The sequence below is a fragment of the Papilio machaon genome, chromosome 24, assembly GCF_912999745.1.
Source record: "Papilio machaon chromosome 24, ilPapMach1.1, whole genome shotgun sequence".
NCBI lineage: Eukaryota > Metazoa > Arthropoda > Insecta > Lepidoptera > Papilionidae > Papilio > Papilio machaon.
The window spans coordinates 500,435-517,196 of NC_060009.1; the positions used below are offsets into that span (position 1 = coordinate 500,435).

The 16,762-nt window shown below is 33.6% G+C and overlaps 1 protein-coding gene across 2 annotated transcripts in view; it reads left to right on the forward strand.

Annotated features, from left to right (window-relative positions):
- Positions 1-16,762, forward strand: part of LOC106716234 (ABC transporter G family member 23) — a 62,536-nt gene that overhangs the window by 37,855 nt on the left and 7,919 nt on the right. For both annotated transcript variants that reach the window (XM_045683943.1, XM_045683944.1), the window contains 5 exons: positions 3,283-3,376; positions 5,584-5,702; positions 10,883-11,001; positions 11,368-11,563; positions 16,413-16,614. In XM_045683943.1, the coding sequence (XP_045539899.1) occupies positions 3,283-3,376; positions 5,584-5,702; positions 10,883-11,001; positions 11,368-11,563; positions 16,413-16,614 (730 nt within the window). The remainder of the gene's footprint in view (positions 1-3,282; positions 3,377-5,583; positions 5,703-10,882; positions 11,002-11,367; positions 11,564-16,412; positions 16,615-16,762) is intronic.

Consider the following 16,762-nt stretch of genomic DNA (forward strand, 5'->3'; position numbering starts at 1 on the left):
GACTGAACGGATCTGGATGAAAATTAGAACAGAGATAAATAATGGAATAGGCGTATAGTGAAATGGTACATAGTCAATATTTTTATTGTAAGCACTCAAAAAACTTTAAGGTGGGTATAGACTAGAGCATTTACTTGTAACAAAACAACGAGCTACTCTATGATATGTTGTTGTGTACTTTCACGAACCAGACGTGCTTTGGAAACTATGCTTTTACATATATCATATCATTCGTTAAAATGTTACATTACATAGAAATGCTTGAGAAAATGCTCTAATGTATATTCACCTTTAGTAATAGTACTATTAAATTAAATATTAAAACTGTAAAATTAAACATTGTATGTTTCTGATAGGCTATCTCATAATTGATTATAACAAAGTCGATTCAAGTGAGAAATCTTCCACAACGGTAAACCTCCGTTACAAATATCAAAATATATCCGGGTTTTTTCCGTTTGTTCAATTGAATCAATTGACCAAATGGGAAAAAAATAATTCCCATATCAATATTGCATATCTTTCACATATCTGTTAAAATTTTACTATTAATTTAAAAAGTTATAATTGATTTGAAACTATATAAGACAAACTTTAACTGCCGATTTACAATATACAAGCTGTCGCCCACGACTCCGTCCGAGCGGAGTTAAAAAAACTTAATTAGTAGCCTATGTGTTCTTCCAGACTATGTTCTACATATGTGTCAAATTTCATCAAGATCTGTTGAGCCGTTCCGGAGATACCTTCAAATAAATAACCATCCAAATATTCGCATGTATTATATTAGTAAAAAGTAAGATTACAGTCACATTTGAAAACTGCACAACTTGAGCAGACCCTGATAATGATTTTACATCAATTCTTACTGAGCATGCAAAATATGAAGACAACGAAAAGATTTACAGCGGACTTCTGAGACCTGATAAGTTTTCATACCGAGTTTTTGATCTTGGAAACCAACGGTTAGTCATACAGTACAGTTAACTGGATAGTTAGTTACATTAATTAGAAGAAGTTTAATTAACGGTTTAACGGTTCCTATAACTGTATTCGTCATAAACGACTGCGCGGATCTATTCTATGGAAAAATATTATAGATATACATAAATGAATATATACATCAGTAGTGAAAACATAGTTTTAATTTTATAATATGTATAACAACACCAGAGAAGTAGGAGACACTTTAAAAACCTATAGAGACATTTTTAAATACGTATTAGTACGCAATAATTAAAAACTTAAAACTTCAAGTGAATGTTTTAAACTAAGATAAGTTAGTAGTAGGGGCTCAGTTTTCCGCAACTCCACTACAAAGGCGTATTTTGCGTGAAAAACTAAGATAAAATATATTCTGGTTTATCCTTTGAATATCATCTGGAGTTCAACCTACATAACTGTGATAGTTTCGCCACAATCGAAACGCTTGACCGTGAGTGATATGTCAAAATGGATGCACAAAGAATACGAATGGCTTACGTCCCTTGAATTTAAAACAAAATGGCGACGCACAATGAAATTCCACGAGTGTTTTAGCACAATGGACACATTGCAATCTTAATGATTTGAAATTAGAATTAAAATAGTGTACAAATTATACATAATAGAGGTTAACGATTATTATCCTCAATTAAAGTTTTATCTCTTCCGCTTTTAAAGACTATTGCATCAATACTTATTTTGTAATTAAAAAGTGGATATCTTATGTTAAATTGAGACTTATCCCGCAACAACAATATTTGTTGGGTGCACGAATTGGCCGGATCGACCGGTGCAATACCACGACCATAAAGAAGACAGGAGTGAAGTGGAAGCAATTCTGTGTTTCGTCTGATGTGTGTGATGCCCGAGGCCTTATTATAGTCCACGTTCCCTTCCCACCCTTAATGAGTGACAGCCCAAGCTGAGGTCCCCTCTCGGGGGCCCTTGAGCCCAGTCACGCATTAGAGCGTCCACCGAAGCGATCTAAGAGCTCGGTGACCACCCAATCCGGTAATAATTATGAAGTAACACCCCGAGCCGAGGCTCCTGAGGGAGCCCTCGAGCCTAGTTACTCTGAAACGAGGTTTAGGCTATGCGCCATCTGCGGCTGGCCACCTCAAGCCCGGTGAAACTGTAAATGCCTTTTCAAGACAAACAGTGACTACTCAGTCACAAAAAAAATCCCACCCTTTTTTTATAAGGAAATGATGGGGAGGGGAAGTAGATTTCGCGGAGAACGAGACGCATAGGAAGGGAAAATATTCTCTTTCTGTGCGTCCCCTCCTCTGTTTATTAAATGAAGGCAACGCATCTGCAATCACAAATGTCCATGAACAACGGTCGCTTCGTTATTTCAGGTAATTCAGGTGGCCACTTGCTCATTTGATATACATACATTTACCATACAAACCATTATACATACGCGCGAAAAACATGACAGTTGAGCAATAATACTAGTAGATCACAAAGCGAAGACAGCGAATAAGGTTTCAGTATTTTTCTACGTACATATTTCTACGTTCAATAAAATATTAAACAAAAATTATCTTTGTCTTTACGTATTCTATTGTTCTTATCATGCAGTAAGGTTGTGTCACAAACAAATAGACATCAATAAATCACGATTGTTCAAATAATTTTATTCACACTTTACCATGAGTATGCACTGTGTGACGTCATCAAGATGGCGACGGTATCGGAATTGTGTTGTCCTTTACTTTTGTAATAAATGACATGTAATTTAGTGTATTTGTTTTTTATAGCATTTGTTTTTTTCTTAAATTGTCATATTTTATACGTGTAACTTTGAAAGAGGAATAAAATATAATAATAAAAACTTATTTATATTCATACTAGCTGTCGCCCGCGACTCCGTCCGCGCGCAGTTATAAGCTTATATGATACGTTCGTAGATTTACCATAGCAGCGCCATCTATTGATTACTTACTCAACCCAGTCGAAAGGTATCGGCATCTGTTAGAATCATTTGGAGTTAACAGATAATTGTGACTCTCAAATTATAACAGACAAATAATTAGCAATAAATTAAAATTGCGACTATAATTTGAGATTTAAACTATCCTATCTCTCAAGTTGGATCGAACTGCACATGGTGTGCGAATTTTATTATAATCGGTTAAGTGGTTTAAGAGTCCATTGAGGACAAACATTGTGACACGAGATTTATATATATTAAGATTTTGTTGTAAACTGTAACGATAAAAATCGTGTTTTATTGCAACAATATTATGCAGCCATAGATGTTCTTTGACTAAATATGTTTTCTTTTATTTACAGAGAAACCTCGCCTCCGTCGCCGATGGGCGACGAGAAGGAGTCCAAGATGAGCCAGATACAGTTCTCCCCACCACTAGACAAACAGGAAAGCACGGTACGTTGTCTTTTACAATGTTTGTACGTGCTAATCTCTGCAACTAGGAATCCGATTTAAAAAATATTTTTTGCATTCTATAGACCATTTATTGAGGAAGGTTTAAAGATATTGATCACCACGCTGCGACCGTTAGGAGGTAATAAAAAAGGAAAATACGTACAATATGAATTTACAACCTACATCTTAAAACTCACTTCTATTGAAACTGACGGGACAATGTTTGAACTGAGCCCAGATTATTTTACCGTGAAACATCATTACCTTAACACTTTTATGAAAACATGTTATGCTATCTCTGTTTTCTTCAAAGAAAAAGAGAGGGATGAATATATTCTATACAAGTCTCGACTGTGGGAACTTATTTAAACGACAAACGTTATCCGAAAACATCCGCAATCAGAAGAAATGAAGTACATTACCTTTGTGTACAATTTGTTGACATTATCTTGGAAATATAACGTTGACATTTTTAATTGTTTTACAAAGATCTCGATACTTAGAAATATTAAAGTTGAGTTACATGGAGGACACAGTAAAAAGTGTTTCGTTAATTTTTGCCGCGAGTTTTCACTGTGGCACTAACAATCTATATATCTAAAAGAAAGTCGTGTTAGTTACTCTTTTTATAACTCAAGATCGGTCGAACTGATTTAGCTGAAAATTGATGAGGAGGTAGCTTAGAAGCTTAGAACTAGGAGACAGACATAGGAACTTTATTTATCTTGTGTATTTTTTTTATTCCGCGCGGACGAAGTCGCGGGTAAAGGCTAGTTATACATATATCTACCTCTGTTTTGTTAATAACAGTGAAAGGGATGGCTATACGAGTTTTAACTTGTTTTAAGAACAACTTTAATGATTTGTTTTAGCTTTACCTTGTTATTACAATGTTTTACGATTATCTTAATGTATATAAGAGATTAAAAAGGTTAATGTAGTTTTTTGTCATTACATTATATAACCGATATATAAAGTTTATTACTTGTACATAATGTTATAGAACCTTTTTACCTTAAGTTTAAAGTGCTACAAGTGGCTGCTTTGAAATCAAAATTGTAGCTCCGAAATTTTTTTTTAAATGTAATAAATTATTTTTTTTATAATTTCCATAATAATTTAAAGTATTTTAGTATTTATTCTTGTAAAGAGATAGGAAGGGGAAATGGATTTTACAATCGAGGAGACGTATAAGAAGGGAAAATATCCTCTTTCTGAGCATCCCCTTCTCGATTAAAGATCGCACCTGTAATTAAGGATCTCTATAAACAGCGGTCGCTTCCCTATTTAGACGTAGTCAGAACGCTAGCTCGTTTGCCACCTTATGATATAAAAAAAACCTCAGGCGCAAACAATATGCATACAATATTTCTCACTATTGTTATAAAATACTAATCAGTTGCATTATCTTTTTTTTTTGCACACAGTACAAGGGTTAACCGTGCTTATAAAGCTTAACCAATTTTGTGGTGCTATTTGATCTTTTAATATATCTAACTATACTAATATTATAAAGAGAAGAGATTTGTTTGTTTGTTTGTATGCATTGTATAGGCTCCGAAAATACTGAACCGATTTGAACAATTCTCTCACTGTTTGGAAGCTACACTGTGGGTGACAGACTTATATATTTATTACTAGATATTTTTAATTCCGTGCGGGCAAAGTAGCAGGCAACTGCTAGTGTTACATAAACACAATAAAATTTTATTTATTTATTTAAGCTTTATTTTCCATTTAACAATAAAAATAAATATAAAACAGATTATGTAAACTAGTTTGTGTGTTTTGTTATGTGGCCCCTTATTAGGTAAAAGCCTCCTCCATCCTCTTCCATCTTTCTCTGTCCTTGGCCAAATGCATCCAACTTGTTCCATCACTCATTATGATATTATCGACCCATCTTTTCTTTTGTCTCCCCACACTTCGTTTTCCTTTTGGGCATCATCTTCTCATCTTTATATCGGGATAAGTGTCCAGCCCAGTTCCACTTCTGCTTCAAACTATATTTGACACAATTAAATATTTGGGTCAAATTAACAACTGACGAAATCACCTCTACAAAACAAGATTACCAAAAAATCTCGTTGTAATTCCAGAAAAATCGACTGACTCCTAACCGATCTATGTCTTGTGTAGGTACCATATTGAAATGGATTAATATAAAAAAGCAACTGTTCCAATACTTACGTAAATTGATATTGCAGGTATGGCAGAAACGGCAGCAGGCTGTGTGCGTGCGGCACGCGTTCAAGCACTACGGCTCGAATAAACGACCCAACCACGTCCTTAGTAACCTCAACATGACCGTCGCTAAAGGCACCATGTAAGTATACTTTTATATCACAAATATAAAGTAAAATAAAATGTGTGACTTATAACAAGGTGAGTAAAGTTGAGAATGGCATGCTTCAATGATTTGTACACGTTGTAATTATGAATTAAAATTCACTTCAGAAATGATAATTTTTGTTGCGAAAGTGATATGCAAAATCCATAGGAGCCGTTGTAGAGAGGTTTTTGGCCAAACTAATACCTTACTAAATTCCTCTTAAAAGCATTCGCCGAGCAAACATTCTCAGATGAAGGTGGAAGTAGTGAGAGAGAAGTGCCTCTGTAAAGTCACAAAGCTATTAGAAATATGAGTATAAGTCTCTTCCAAAGTCACAGTATTAGTTTAGTCATCATTATGGCTCGAAGGACCACCTAATAGTAGGAAGGGCTCTGGCAAGTCGCCAGTACCAAGGGCAAAAACAAAAGATTGTTAACCTCACAATAACCAACAGTCCATTGTCTCACTTATTTGGATCAAAATAACTTTAGCATTCAATGTATTGTCTCTTGTAATTACAAGCCAATTGATTTCCTACATGTTATCGCGTATTGTGACGTCATAAGTCTGGAAAGCCTTTGTTTCCATGCATAGGTTCAAATTGCAAGAACATGACTGAGAAATGACTGTACTGTTTCAACGTACATTTTTGAAGCATGTTAGAAAGATATTGATTGATATTTGGAGATCGAAAAGATTGCGTACAGATAGTCGAAACTGACTGATTCCTGAAAAGTCGAAACTACTCGCTTTGTAATATATAGTAATAATGATAATTACTTATGTATGCATATGGAAAATTGACTTGTGTGTAAATTCATATAAAAATTTAAAATGAAAAGAAATTTTTACATTTATTAGACGTTTCAAAAGAAGGAGAGAAGAAATGGCTTCTCTCCTTCTTACCTTATTCTGATAAAAAAGGGTAGAAAGTAATGATGGAATAAAAAAGAGAAAAAGGTGAATAGAAAAAAGATAAGATATACCCTTTTCTTTTCATCCAGCGAATGTAGACGTGCAGATGTGTCTTGGTCACTTAACACAATGTCACCTGCTTGTTTGTCGTTTTTTTTTTTTAAATTAAAAAACATAGAAATTTATATCACAGTAAATTATATTCTACAAGTTTTTATTTAAGGTCATTGTATTATGTAAACTTAAACGGCAAATATATCAATCACGCATTAAATTTATATCTTATTTAAAATAAGTTGGCGCTGGTTTTGGTGCGTGATATAAATACACGTGTATGTAATAAAGATTCTGTTTTACGTTTGCTTTGATAAAATATATCACGACAAATTATTCCACGTATTAATACTGTACATGATTTTGTATGCATGATTATTTAGCACATATATTAGTTGACTATCACAAGAATTTAACAGTGGTAGATCCCGCAACAACAATATTTGTTGGGTGCACGAATTGGCCTTGACCGGTGTAATACTACGACCACACAGAAGACAGACTTGAAGTGGAAGCAATTCCGCGTTTCGTCTGATGAGTGTGGTACCGGAGGCCTAATTTTAGACCTCTTTCCCTTCTCACCCTTTTCTTATTAGGATGGGAAGGGGGATTTGACAGAAGAGGGGACGCATAAGAAGGAGAAATATCCTCTTTGTGTGCGTCCCCTTCTCCGTCGATTAAAGGTAGGCAACGCATCTGCATTTGCGGATGTCTATGGGCAACGGTCGCCTCGCTATTTCGGAGAAGGTATCTCCAAAACGGCTCAACGGATCTTGATGAAATTTCGCACAGATGTAGAACATAGTCTTGATTTTTTTTTATTCCACGCGGACATAGTAGCGGGTGACGGCTAGTATTATATAGTAGGTAGTATTTAAAACTTACATTTAACATTTACATTAATGTTTGAATCATCGGAACTTCCTTAAGTTTACTTAAATATTGTCTTGGCATTTATGTCACTGCGTTTACGTATTGCCGTCGAGTTGCATTCAAAGTAAACGGTAACTTTACGTAATAGGTCGATGTCAATGAAAGTTCGACTTCAATAAGGTCTGCGGCAATACGGAAATATGTTTTCTAATATTCACCTTTTTACCCAACTGGCACAGAAGGGATAGTTTTATATGTGTCCATCGTGTTCCATCCAAGTTTAAAATCGATACTGTCGAGTGAGATGTCAGTCGAATTGTTTTATCCCAAAGATTTTTTGTTATTTTAACTAACAAATAGTGTTATTTCATCCTAAACCATTGATCTCATTTCTTCTTAGAGAATGAAATTCTATCCAATTTGTAATAATTTATTTCTTTTAACATTCTTACTGTGTTTCAAGTATTTTTAGAGATCTAACGTGATGTTAATTAATTAAAATAGAATGTGAATATAATATATTTCGACATTGTTAACAAAACAACGAAACAAACAGACCGTTACTTATGTTTAACTTAGTCTTAGGGCTGTCAGATTATTTCTTATTTATATTAATTGTTTTTCAATAAATAAAAAATAATGTAAAAACTCAAACTGGTTTTACTTTACAAGAATACAAAGAATACGTATATAGAAAAGCAGACAATTCTTTAAAATATTCAAAGATTTAAAAATCGATGAAATCTCTCGATGAAATTTGGCATAGTCTGGAAGAACACATAGGCTATTAATTAATTTTTATTACGCGCGGACGGAGTCGTCAGCGACAGCTAGTATTTTTAAATTTTGCTTATAATTTGATATTAATTTAGGTATAACATTAAAAATAGAATTATTATGGTGAGTAGTACTATTATTAGATGCCCATTAATAAAAATTTGACCATAATGCTATATCAAAAAATTGTTTTACTATTAATAATAGCTTGATTAATATCAAACATGTACATCAGTTAGCGTAATTACTTTAAAAAGGGGTAAAAAGATTTCACTTGAATTATTAATCCACCGTTATTTTGTTAATTAGGTACTAGAAAAACTGATCTGTACTGATCATTTTAAGAAATAAAAATATGCATATCAAAACTGAAAAATTATCCTTCAAAAAATAATATTTTGTGAATTGAAATAATCAGTGCGCGTGCACGCACACAAAGTTAACGCTTGTAGTAATAGTTTACGCACATTCTATTAAATTAAAAGCAAAATCTAAAAGCTGCTATGATATTTACCCACTTCTCGTCCATTCACTTTACCCCGCAACGACCTAGCTTAATTCTTTAAGCCAAAATGACTCGTATTATTTTGTTTATATAAAGTACTAGCTTTTACCCGCGACTCCGTCCGCGCGGAATAAAAAAATGCACACAAGATAAAAAAAGTTCCTATGTCCGTGTCCTAGTTCTAAGCTACCTCCCTATCAATTTTCAGCGAAATCAGTTCGACCGATCTTGAGTTATAAATAGTGTAACTAACACGACTTTCTTTTATATATATAGATTGTATCCATGTTTTTACAGGATTTTAAAGTTTTTAATTTGTTAACTTCAACATTGTTGAGTATAAAAAAAAATAATGACTTGAAACTATGTTTTTTATTACCTGTTTTTTTTCTGGTTAATTATAAATAACCGTGTATAATATTTAATAATAAATATATTGGTTTGTGTCAACCATAATGTTAAATAACACATTCATAAGAGCAGTAAGTCAGAGATGTACTCGATTACAGTGAAAGTTATATCTGCCTTCACTCTCAAAGATTGTATGTATGTCTTTGTATCTCAGACGCAGTTGTTTCAAACTAACAGTTTGAACAATTAGAAACAACTAGTAATTACTAAAATTTAACTTACTTAATTAATTAAAAAATAATAACCTCAATTGTGATCCTATGTTATTTCGACATCGGAATGGAATGACATTATTTTCAAAGAGTACATTACAATAGTCCCGTCGTATGTATGTCTATCATTCCGACAAGAAAACACAATTAAAATTTCAAATTACTGATGACAAATCTTATATCTATATATATATAAGAAAGTTGTGTTAGTTACACTATTTATAACTCAAGAACGGCTGAATTGATTTGACTGAAAATTGGTGGGCAGGTAGCTGTTGTGTTAGTTACACTATTTATAACTCAAGAACGGCTGAATCGATTTGACTGAAAATTGGTGGGCAGGTAGCTTAGAACCAGGAAAAGGACATAAGATAATTTTTACCACGTTTTCTATTTTTTATTCCGCGCGGACGGAGTTGCGGGTAAAAGCTAGTCTTATATAGATAAAAGAAAGTCGTGTTAGTTACACCATTTATAACTCAAAAACGGCTGAATCGATTTGAGTGAAAATTGTTGGGGAGGTAGCTTAGAACTAGGAGACGGACATAGGAACTTTTCTATCTTGTGTGCATTTTTTTTACTCCGCGCGGACGGAGTCGCGGTTATAAGCTAGTCTAGTCATAAAAGTAAGATCTTCTTTATTTGTATGTTTATTAAACATAATCGCTTATTGATCTTGGTAGAATCAATGTATATTGTTTAGATTGATATTTGCGCGCGCGCAAGTTTGCTGATGCTACGTTATGAGGTCATCTGCAAAGGTTCTGCGCACAACTAATATTTATAATATTTAAAACATACTAGCCATCACTTATAGTTTTGTGTACATCGGTCGCCACGTTACTATGGCAACTGTAGGCTACATGTGAACGTTTTCAGAAAGTGTGTACTTTCCTGATCACCTGACATTTAATTTTGCGTAATGTTATTATGCAAATGAATTTTTTTTTTTTTACATAATATAAGGTGGCAAATGATTTCTCCGAAATAGTGAAGCGACTGCTGCCAATGAACATCTGCAATTGCAGATTTATTCATGATCTTTTATTACCATTTTTATATTTAAAAATAATTTATCTACTATATAAATTGAAAACATCAGCACGGCAGCCAAAAATGCTTTTTTATTCCGTTGTTAAATCCTTATTCTTACACTATACCCATATTTACAATAATTTTATCAATCAAACTTTATTCACTCCTACATCACGTTGTTAATAATTCCCGCGCCATTCGATTACTATTTTTTCACCTATTTTTTTCTAATACAAAAGGCAAAGATCTTGGTGGCCAGTATGCCATCTGTTTGGCAGAACGCAAGCTCCTTGTCAACCAAAGAGATCGGACACATAATTCTTCACTCTACACCTACGACTATTGAAACGACGAACCTTTATTTTCAACTTACATGCATTTTTTATCATCAGTTACGGACTGCTGGGCGCGTCGGGTTGCGGCAAGACCACACTGCTCTCCTGCATCGTTGGCAGACGCAAGCTGAACAGCGGAGAGATATGGGTACTGGGAGGAAAGCCTGGTACTAAAGGTATGAATAATTTACTTACATCGGTCTGTCTAGTCCTGTATGACAAATCTGTGCCTGCTAGATACAATGCGACACATTTTGAATATGATTTTGTATAATAAGGGTGGTCACTAAAATGACCTCGCTCTCTATGCTCTAGTCTATCTGAAGTTGAAGGACCTTAGTCAACCACGTTGGCCCAATACGAGTTGCTTAACTTCGCAAATATCTTTGTATTTCTGCGCAGATTTACGATTTTATTCACTGTAACAACGTTACATATAAGAGAAAAGATAATTTTCGAGTTTTATACAGAAAATTATGCAGTTTCTCTATGGTGTTTGGATTGGAACATATAGTATAAAAAAACTTTTAAATCTTTACCAGGTTCGGGAGTGCCAGGCAAGCGCGTAGGTTATATGCCTCAGGAGATTGCACTATATGGAGAGTTCACCATTAAGGAGACAATGATGTACTTCGGTTGGATTTTCGGTATGGAAACACGCGAGATCTCTGAACGTCTTCGGTTCCTGTTAGACTTCCTAGATTTGCCTAGCGAGAACCGCATGGTTAAGAACTTGAGGTAAGTCTCTAATGTTATTTAATTAATTTAGTTTATTAGCTAATTTGATCCATACAATTATGTTTCAACTACCTGAAAATCTTGAAAACACACAAAGGAAATTGTAAAATAAAATGAAGTGAAATTGTATTATATTGTTAGCTAATTTTATTTGAACACATTAGATAAAGTGATCATGTCATGTCAAATAAAATCAAAATTCCGAATTCTAATACAAAAAACAGTTTTAAAATGTATTTGAACGTTGAAATTATTGGGAACATGCACAAATAATATGGATTAGTATTTCTTTATATTGACTTTCCTTTTGGTGCTACAAATGCTACTGCCATTTGTTGGATTGGTCATTTACCGCTAAAGAGTACACTTAAACTTATATTATATTAAATTTTAAGATATTCCTCCCAAGAAGGGTTGGCGACAGGCAGCCGGCCTTAAAAAATAAACCAAAACTTTAATCAAAACCTTATGTGCCGACCCCATATGAGTGGGAAAAGGCCCGAGAGATCACGATATACGAAAATGTGATTTTCTAAAAAAAAGTAGTTATTTTGTAATTAACTCGCTTCTTCCTTTTATATAAGTATAGTGCCAGTTAGATACAATTTTATAACGTCTTTCAGACACCGGTAGTAATTCGTAAACAAGTTTTTCCCACAACATATAACAAGTATATGATAACAAACATTTAGATCAAATTACTTTAAACAAGGAAATTAACTTCCTTGCATTACAAAGACGTATCATTTTACTTTGGGAATATTTTCTTTGCTTAAACAAATTCTTTATAACCCCGAATTTAGTAAACAAAGTTAAAAAAATGTTATAAAATCTTTTACTTTTATTAAATATTCACTTAAATGATAATATCTAATATATAAAATTCTCGTGTCACAGTTTTCGTTCCCGTACTCCTCCGAAACGGCTTGACTGATTCTCATGAAATTTTGTGAGCATATTCAGTAGGTCTGAGAATCGGCCAACATCTATTTTTCATAACCCCCCCCCCCATTTTTTAACTGCGCGCGGACGGAGTCGCGGGCGATAGCTAGTTTACTATAATAATGTATTTTTAAAAACAATTTGAAAATAACATCTACTCACAGAAAAGTTGAATATGTAACCATTGCATCTGTGGAGAAATACATATAGTTATCTCTACTTATTTAAAAAGATTGAGAGAAATAACAGCTGTTTCGTCAGTGAAAACCCACGGTATACAGTCGAATCTGTGATAAGTGAGGAACCTTTATAAATAAGAGTCATTGTTCGGTCCCGACGGACGACACCTATATGTCGCGTTACAGAGAAACTTCTATCGCGGTACCTTAGACTCTCGTTTATACAGGTTCGACTGTACTTAGCTATAGTAAGTTAATTAGCTCAGTTCTTAGTCACTTGTTTATTTACTACCTTACGTAAATCGCTTAGTAATAATTTCAATAGTTAGAAACTACTTGCTACTATCTGTCATTTTGTTTCTGGGAAAATATTATTTACTCGAACTGTCCGTCAAATAACTGACTCACAACTTAACATATTATCCCTTGAATTGAGGTTAAGGTGAATTTGTTTTCTTTATATTACAGATGTGTGATCAAATAATTATAAAATTCCACATAAAGACTATTTCCACTGGCGCAGCCGCAACTTCCAAAATTAATATTCGATCCTTGAGATCAATTCGAGAAATGGAATACAAAAAAAAATCGATTGCGTTCTTTAGAAAAAAAAAAATTAAATTTTTTTTTTAATTGTTTTAAATTTTTTTATCCGTTAGAAATCAAATGTATTAAAAATATTAATTTTAAATACTGCAAATTAGCAGAATTGCTTCGAGATCAAATATTGCTTTCTACTAAATGCGAGCGATGTTAGATGCGTGTTATAATCTTACTAATATTATAAATGTGAATGTTTGGATGGATGGATGGTTTGAAAGTATCTCCGGAACGGCTCAATGGATCTTGATAAAGTTTGGGACAGATGTAGAACATTTTATGTTATCAATATGTATTCAGTTTTTTTTATATCTGCGCGGTTGGAGTCGCGGGTGACAGCTAGTTGTCTGATAAAATAGAACTAACGGATGAAGAGATTGGCAAATGTCACAAGGTCAACGTCATCAAGGCATATTGCTATTGTAAAGGAAATTTCCTCATAACACTGCCCTTGGCTGCCTCCGTTTTATACGTGTACGTTTCCACATCTAGCTGTTTTGTTTACATACGGCTCCTTAGTGTGTGGTCGTAACTCAAAAACTGTTTTTTTTTAATATTTTGTGATTTCAATTACTGTCTAAATATATGCACACAAAATATTAACAACTTTTCCTGTAATTTTATCATTTGCAAAATGTTTTTTCCTGTAAGATTTCTATTAAATAGACGATTATTTACATAGAAGAAAAAAGTCTATCATAAAATTTAAAGAAACGCTTAAAGGCCAAAACTTAATAACTTAAAGATTAAATAAATATTTAAAGTTAATATTTAAACATCAGTTAAATAAACGAAAAGTTATTGGGATAGCAAAAGAGGATCGCCTTGAAGATGTGAACGATTAAAGGTCGACACGTATAGGTTTAGTCATTGAGTTTATAAAATTTAAAGAAATATTTATCAGTGTACTAGCTGTCGCCCGCGACTCCGTCCGCGCGCAGTTAAAAAAAATGAAAAATAGATGTTGTCCGATTCTCAGACCTACTGAATATGCTCACAAAATTTCATGAGAATCGGTCAAGCCGTTTCGGAGGAGTACGGGAACGAAAACTGTGACACGAGAATTTTATATATTAGATTATGACAAATATCTCTGCAATATACAATAAACAACAAAATATCACGAATGACGTTGACTTTTTAAAATAGAGATGTCATGCATAGTCCAATTTTTAGGATCCTACGTAAATAGTTATTACCCACAATTTTGCTATTATCTCAATGTTTTTTTTTTTTTTGTAAACTCGACATCTCCAAAGATCATTCTAGATATAAATGTTTCAATAACCTTATAATCTTACAATTATACAGTTTCCCACAACATTCATTGTTATAATAAATTGAACGAAACATTTTGCTAAGTTTATAAACAACAGAACAACTGTTAGACATATGCGTATAAATATTTTTATTACACAGCAATGTTTGGACTAGACCAATTGTGGGAAAAATAAGCAAGTATCAAGATGAGTTACGTCATTCATATTAAAACTGATTAGCTGATTTATGATTTTTTATATTAAAAAAAAAATATTTTTGGAAGGTGTTTCGATATTAATAATTATAAAATATTACTGAATAAATTTTCCTTCTTTATTCGCGCTAATTATTTCAATTAATTCATATTAAAAGATTTTTTTATGCAAACGATATTAAAATAAAATCAATTAACATCTTCCAATATATTAATGTAACCTAGATACAAAAACTTTCGCTTCAATTGATATCGAATATGTTACTTTATAACGCAATACTTGTGCTCAAAGTGAAAATGATCAAAATTACAACGTCACGCTATACCAATTTACACAATACAAAAAATGCTGACGTAATTATTGAAGGCATTGGGAAAGGCCAGCATTATCCAGCAGTGGGCAGATAGAGACTGATGATGACGTTTATCCTCATTTTTTAATTAAATTTTAACCTGAATATCTCTTCTTTCAAAGAAAAATAGACAACACGTTTGTTAAATACCTATAATGTAGACAAAGTGTTCATCATCATCATCATCATATCCTTGATCTTGTCCCATTTACGTACGGTCGGTGCACCAGGTTTCCGTCCTCCAAATCAATCTGCCGTCATCTCCATTGTCACCCCCTTCTTGATCATGTCACCTTTCACTCAATACATCCATCTCTTCCTAGGCCTACGTCTACCTGTGTACCTCCACACTCATACTTAACGTTCTCTTTGCCACATGCGATTCTTCTCTCCTCATAACATGCCAATACCACGCTAACCTTTTACTTCTCAATTTTTCTACCACCGGTTACTTTCAGATTTCCTCTAATATACTCATATCGTTATTTCTAACTAGCTTTTACCCGCGACTCCGTTCGCGCGGAAAAAAATGCACACAAGATAAAAAAGTTCCTATGTCCGTCTCCTAGTTCTAAGCTACCTCCCCATCAATTTTCAGCTAAATCAGTTCGACCGATCTTGAGTTATAAATAGTGTAACTAACACGACTTTCTTTTATATATATAAGATATATACAAAGTGTTCATTTACCAAAATACGTTAACTATTTGGCACGTTTACCAATACACAGTCACAGATAAATAATAACGGTTCTAAATAAACTCTGTGTGTTAATAAATCTTCCAAATATCCTGTTAACCAGAACGGTATTAGTAACGGTTTCACTGACGCTACATACATCGCCAAACAGCCTGAAAACTTGTGATAAATTTGTGATTTAAGATTTTTTTCTTAAGGTACATAATGTATTTTAATTAGTAATTAGATTCTACTAAAAACTCCATTTAAAGTTGAAGCTTTAAGTCTTAAACATGAAAGTATTATAACATAGGCGTAGGTAGTCTAGACTATAGGTGTGGGGTTAACTACCATTAAAATGGTCTTAATCAAAGTAGCAGTATATCTATTTCATTATCAATTCTCTAGGAGGACAGTTGCCTTTCCTTACAACCTCCTCCCCACCCTCGCGACGCCCATTATACAAATCCTCTGAAACTGTTTGAGAGTATTTCTTTTTTGCATTTTTTAAATAATTTTAATTCTTTAAAACTTTATGACAAATCGAAATTTTAAAAATGTACTATTTAATATTGATATGAAGTTGTCTTAAAGTCTATACATAAACTTGTGCTATCTTCCAGTGGTGGTCAACAGCGGCGTGTGTCATTCGCGGTGGCATTGATGCACGACCCGGAGCTACTGATCCTGGACGAACCGACTGTGGGCGTGGACCCGCTGTTGCGTCAGTCCATCTGGACCCACCTCGTGCAAATCACCAGCTCGGGTGACAAGACTGTGATCATCACAACCCATTACATAGAGGAGGCCCGGCAGGCGCATTGTGTGAGTACTATCACGAGATTACAAACATCGTTACAGTTTCTTTATCATCAATCTTCAATCATCTTAGTCGCCACTACGTTCTACGTTACATTAAACAGTTATAAATGATACCAAAGTATAGTTATTATTTAATTAAAGATATTGTTAT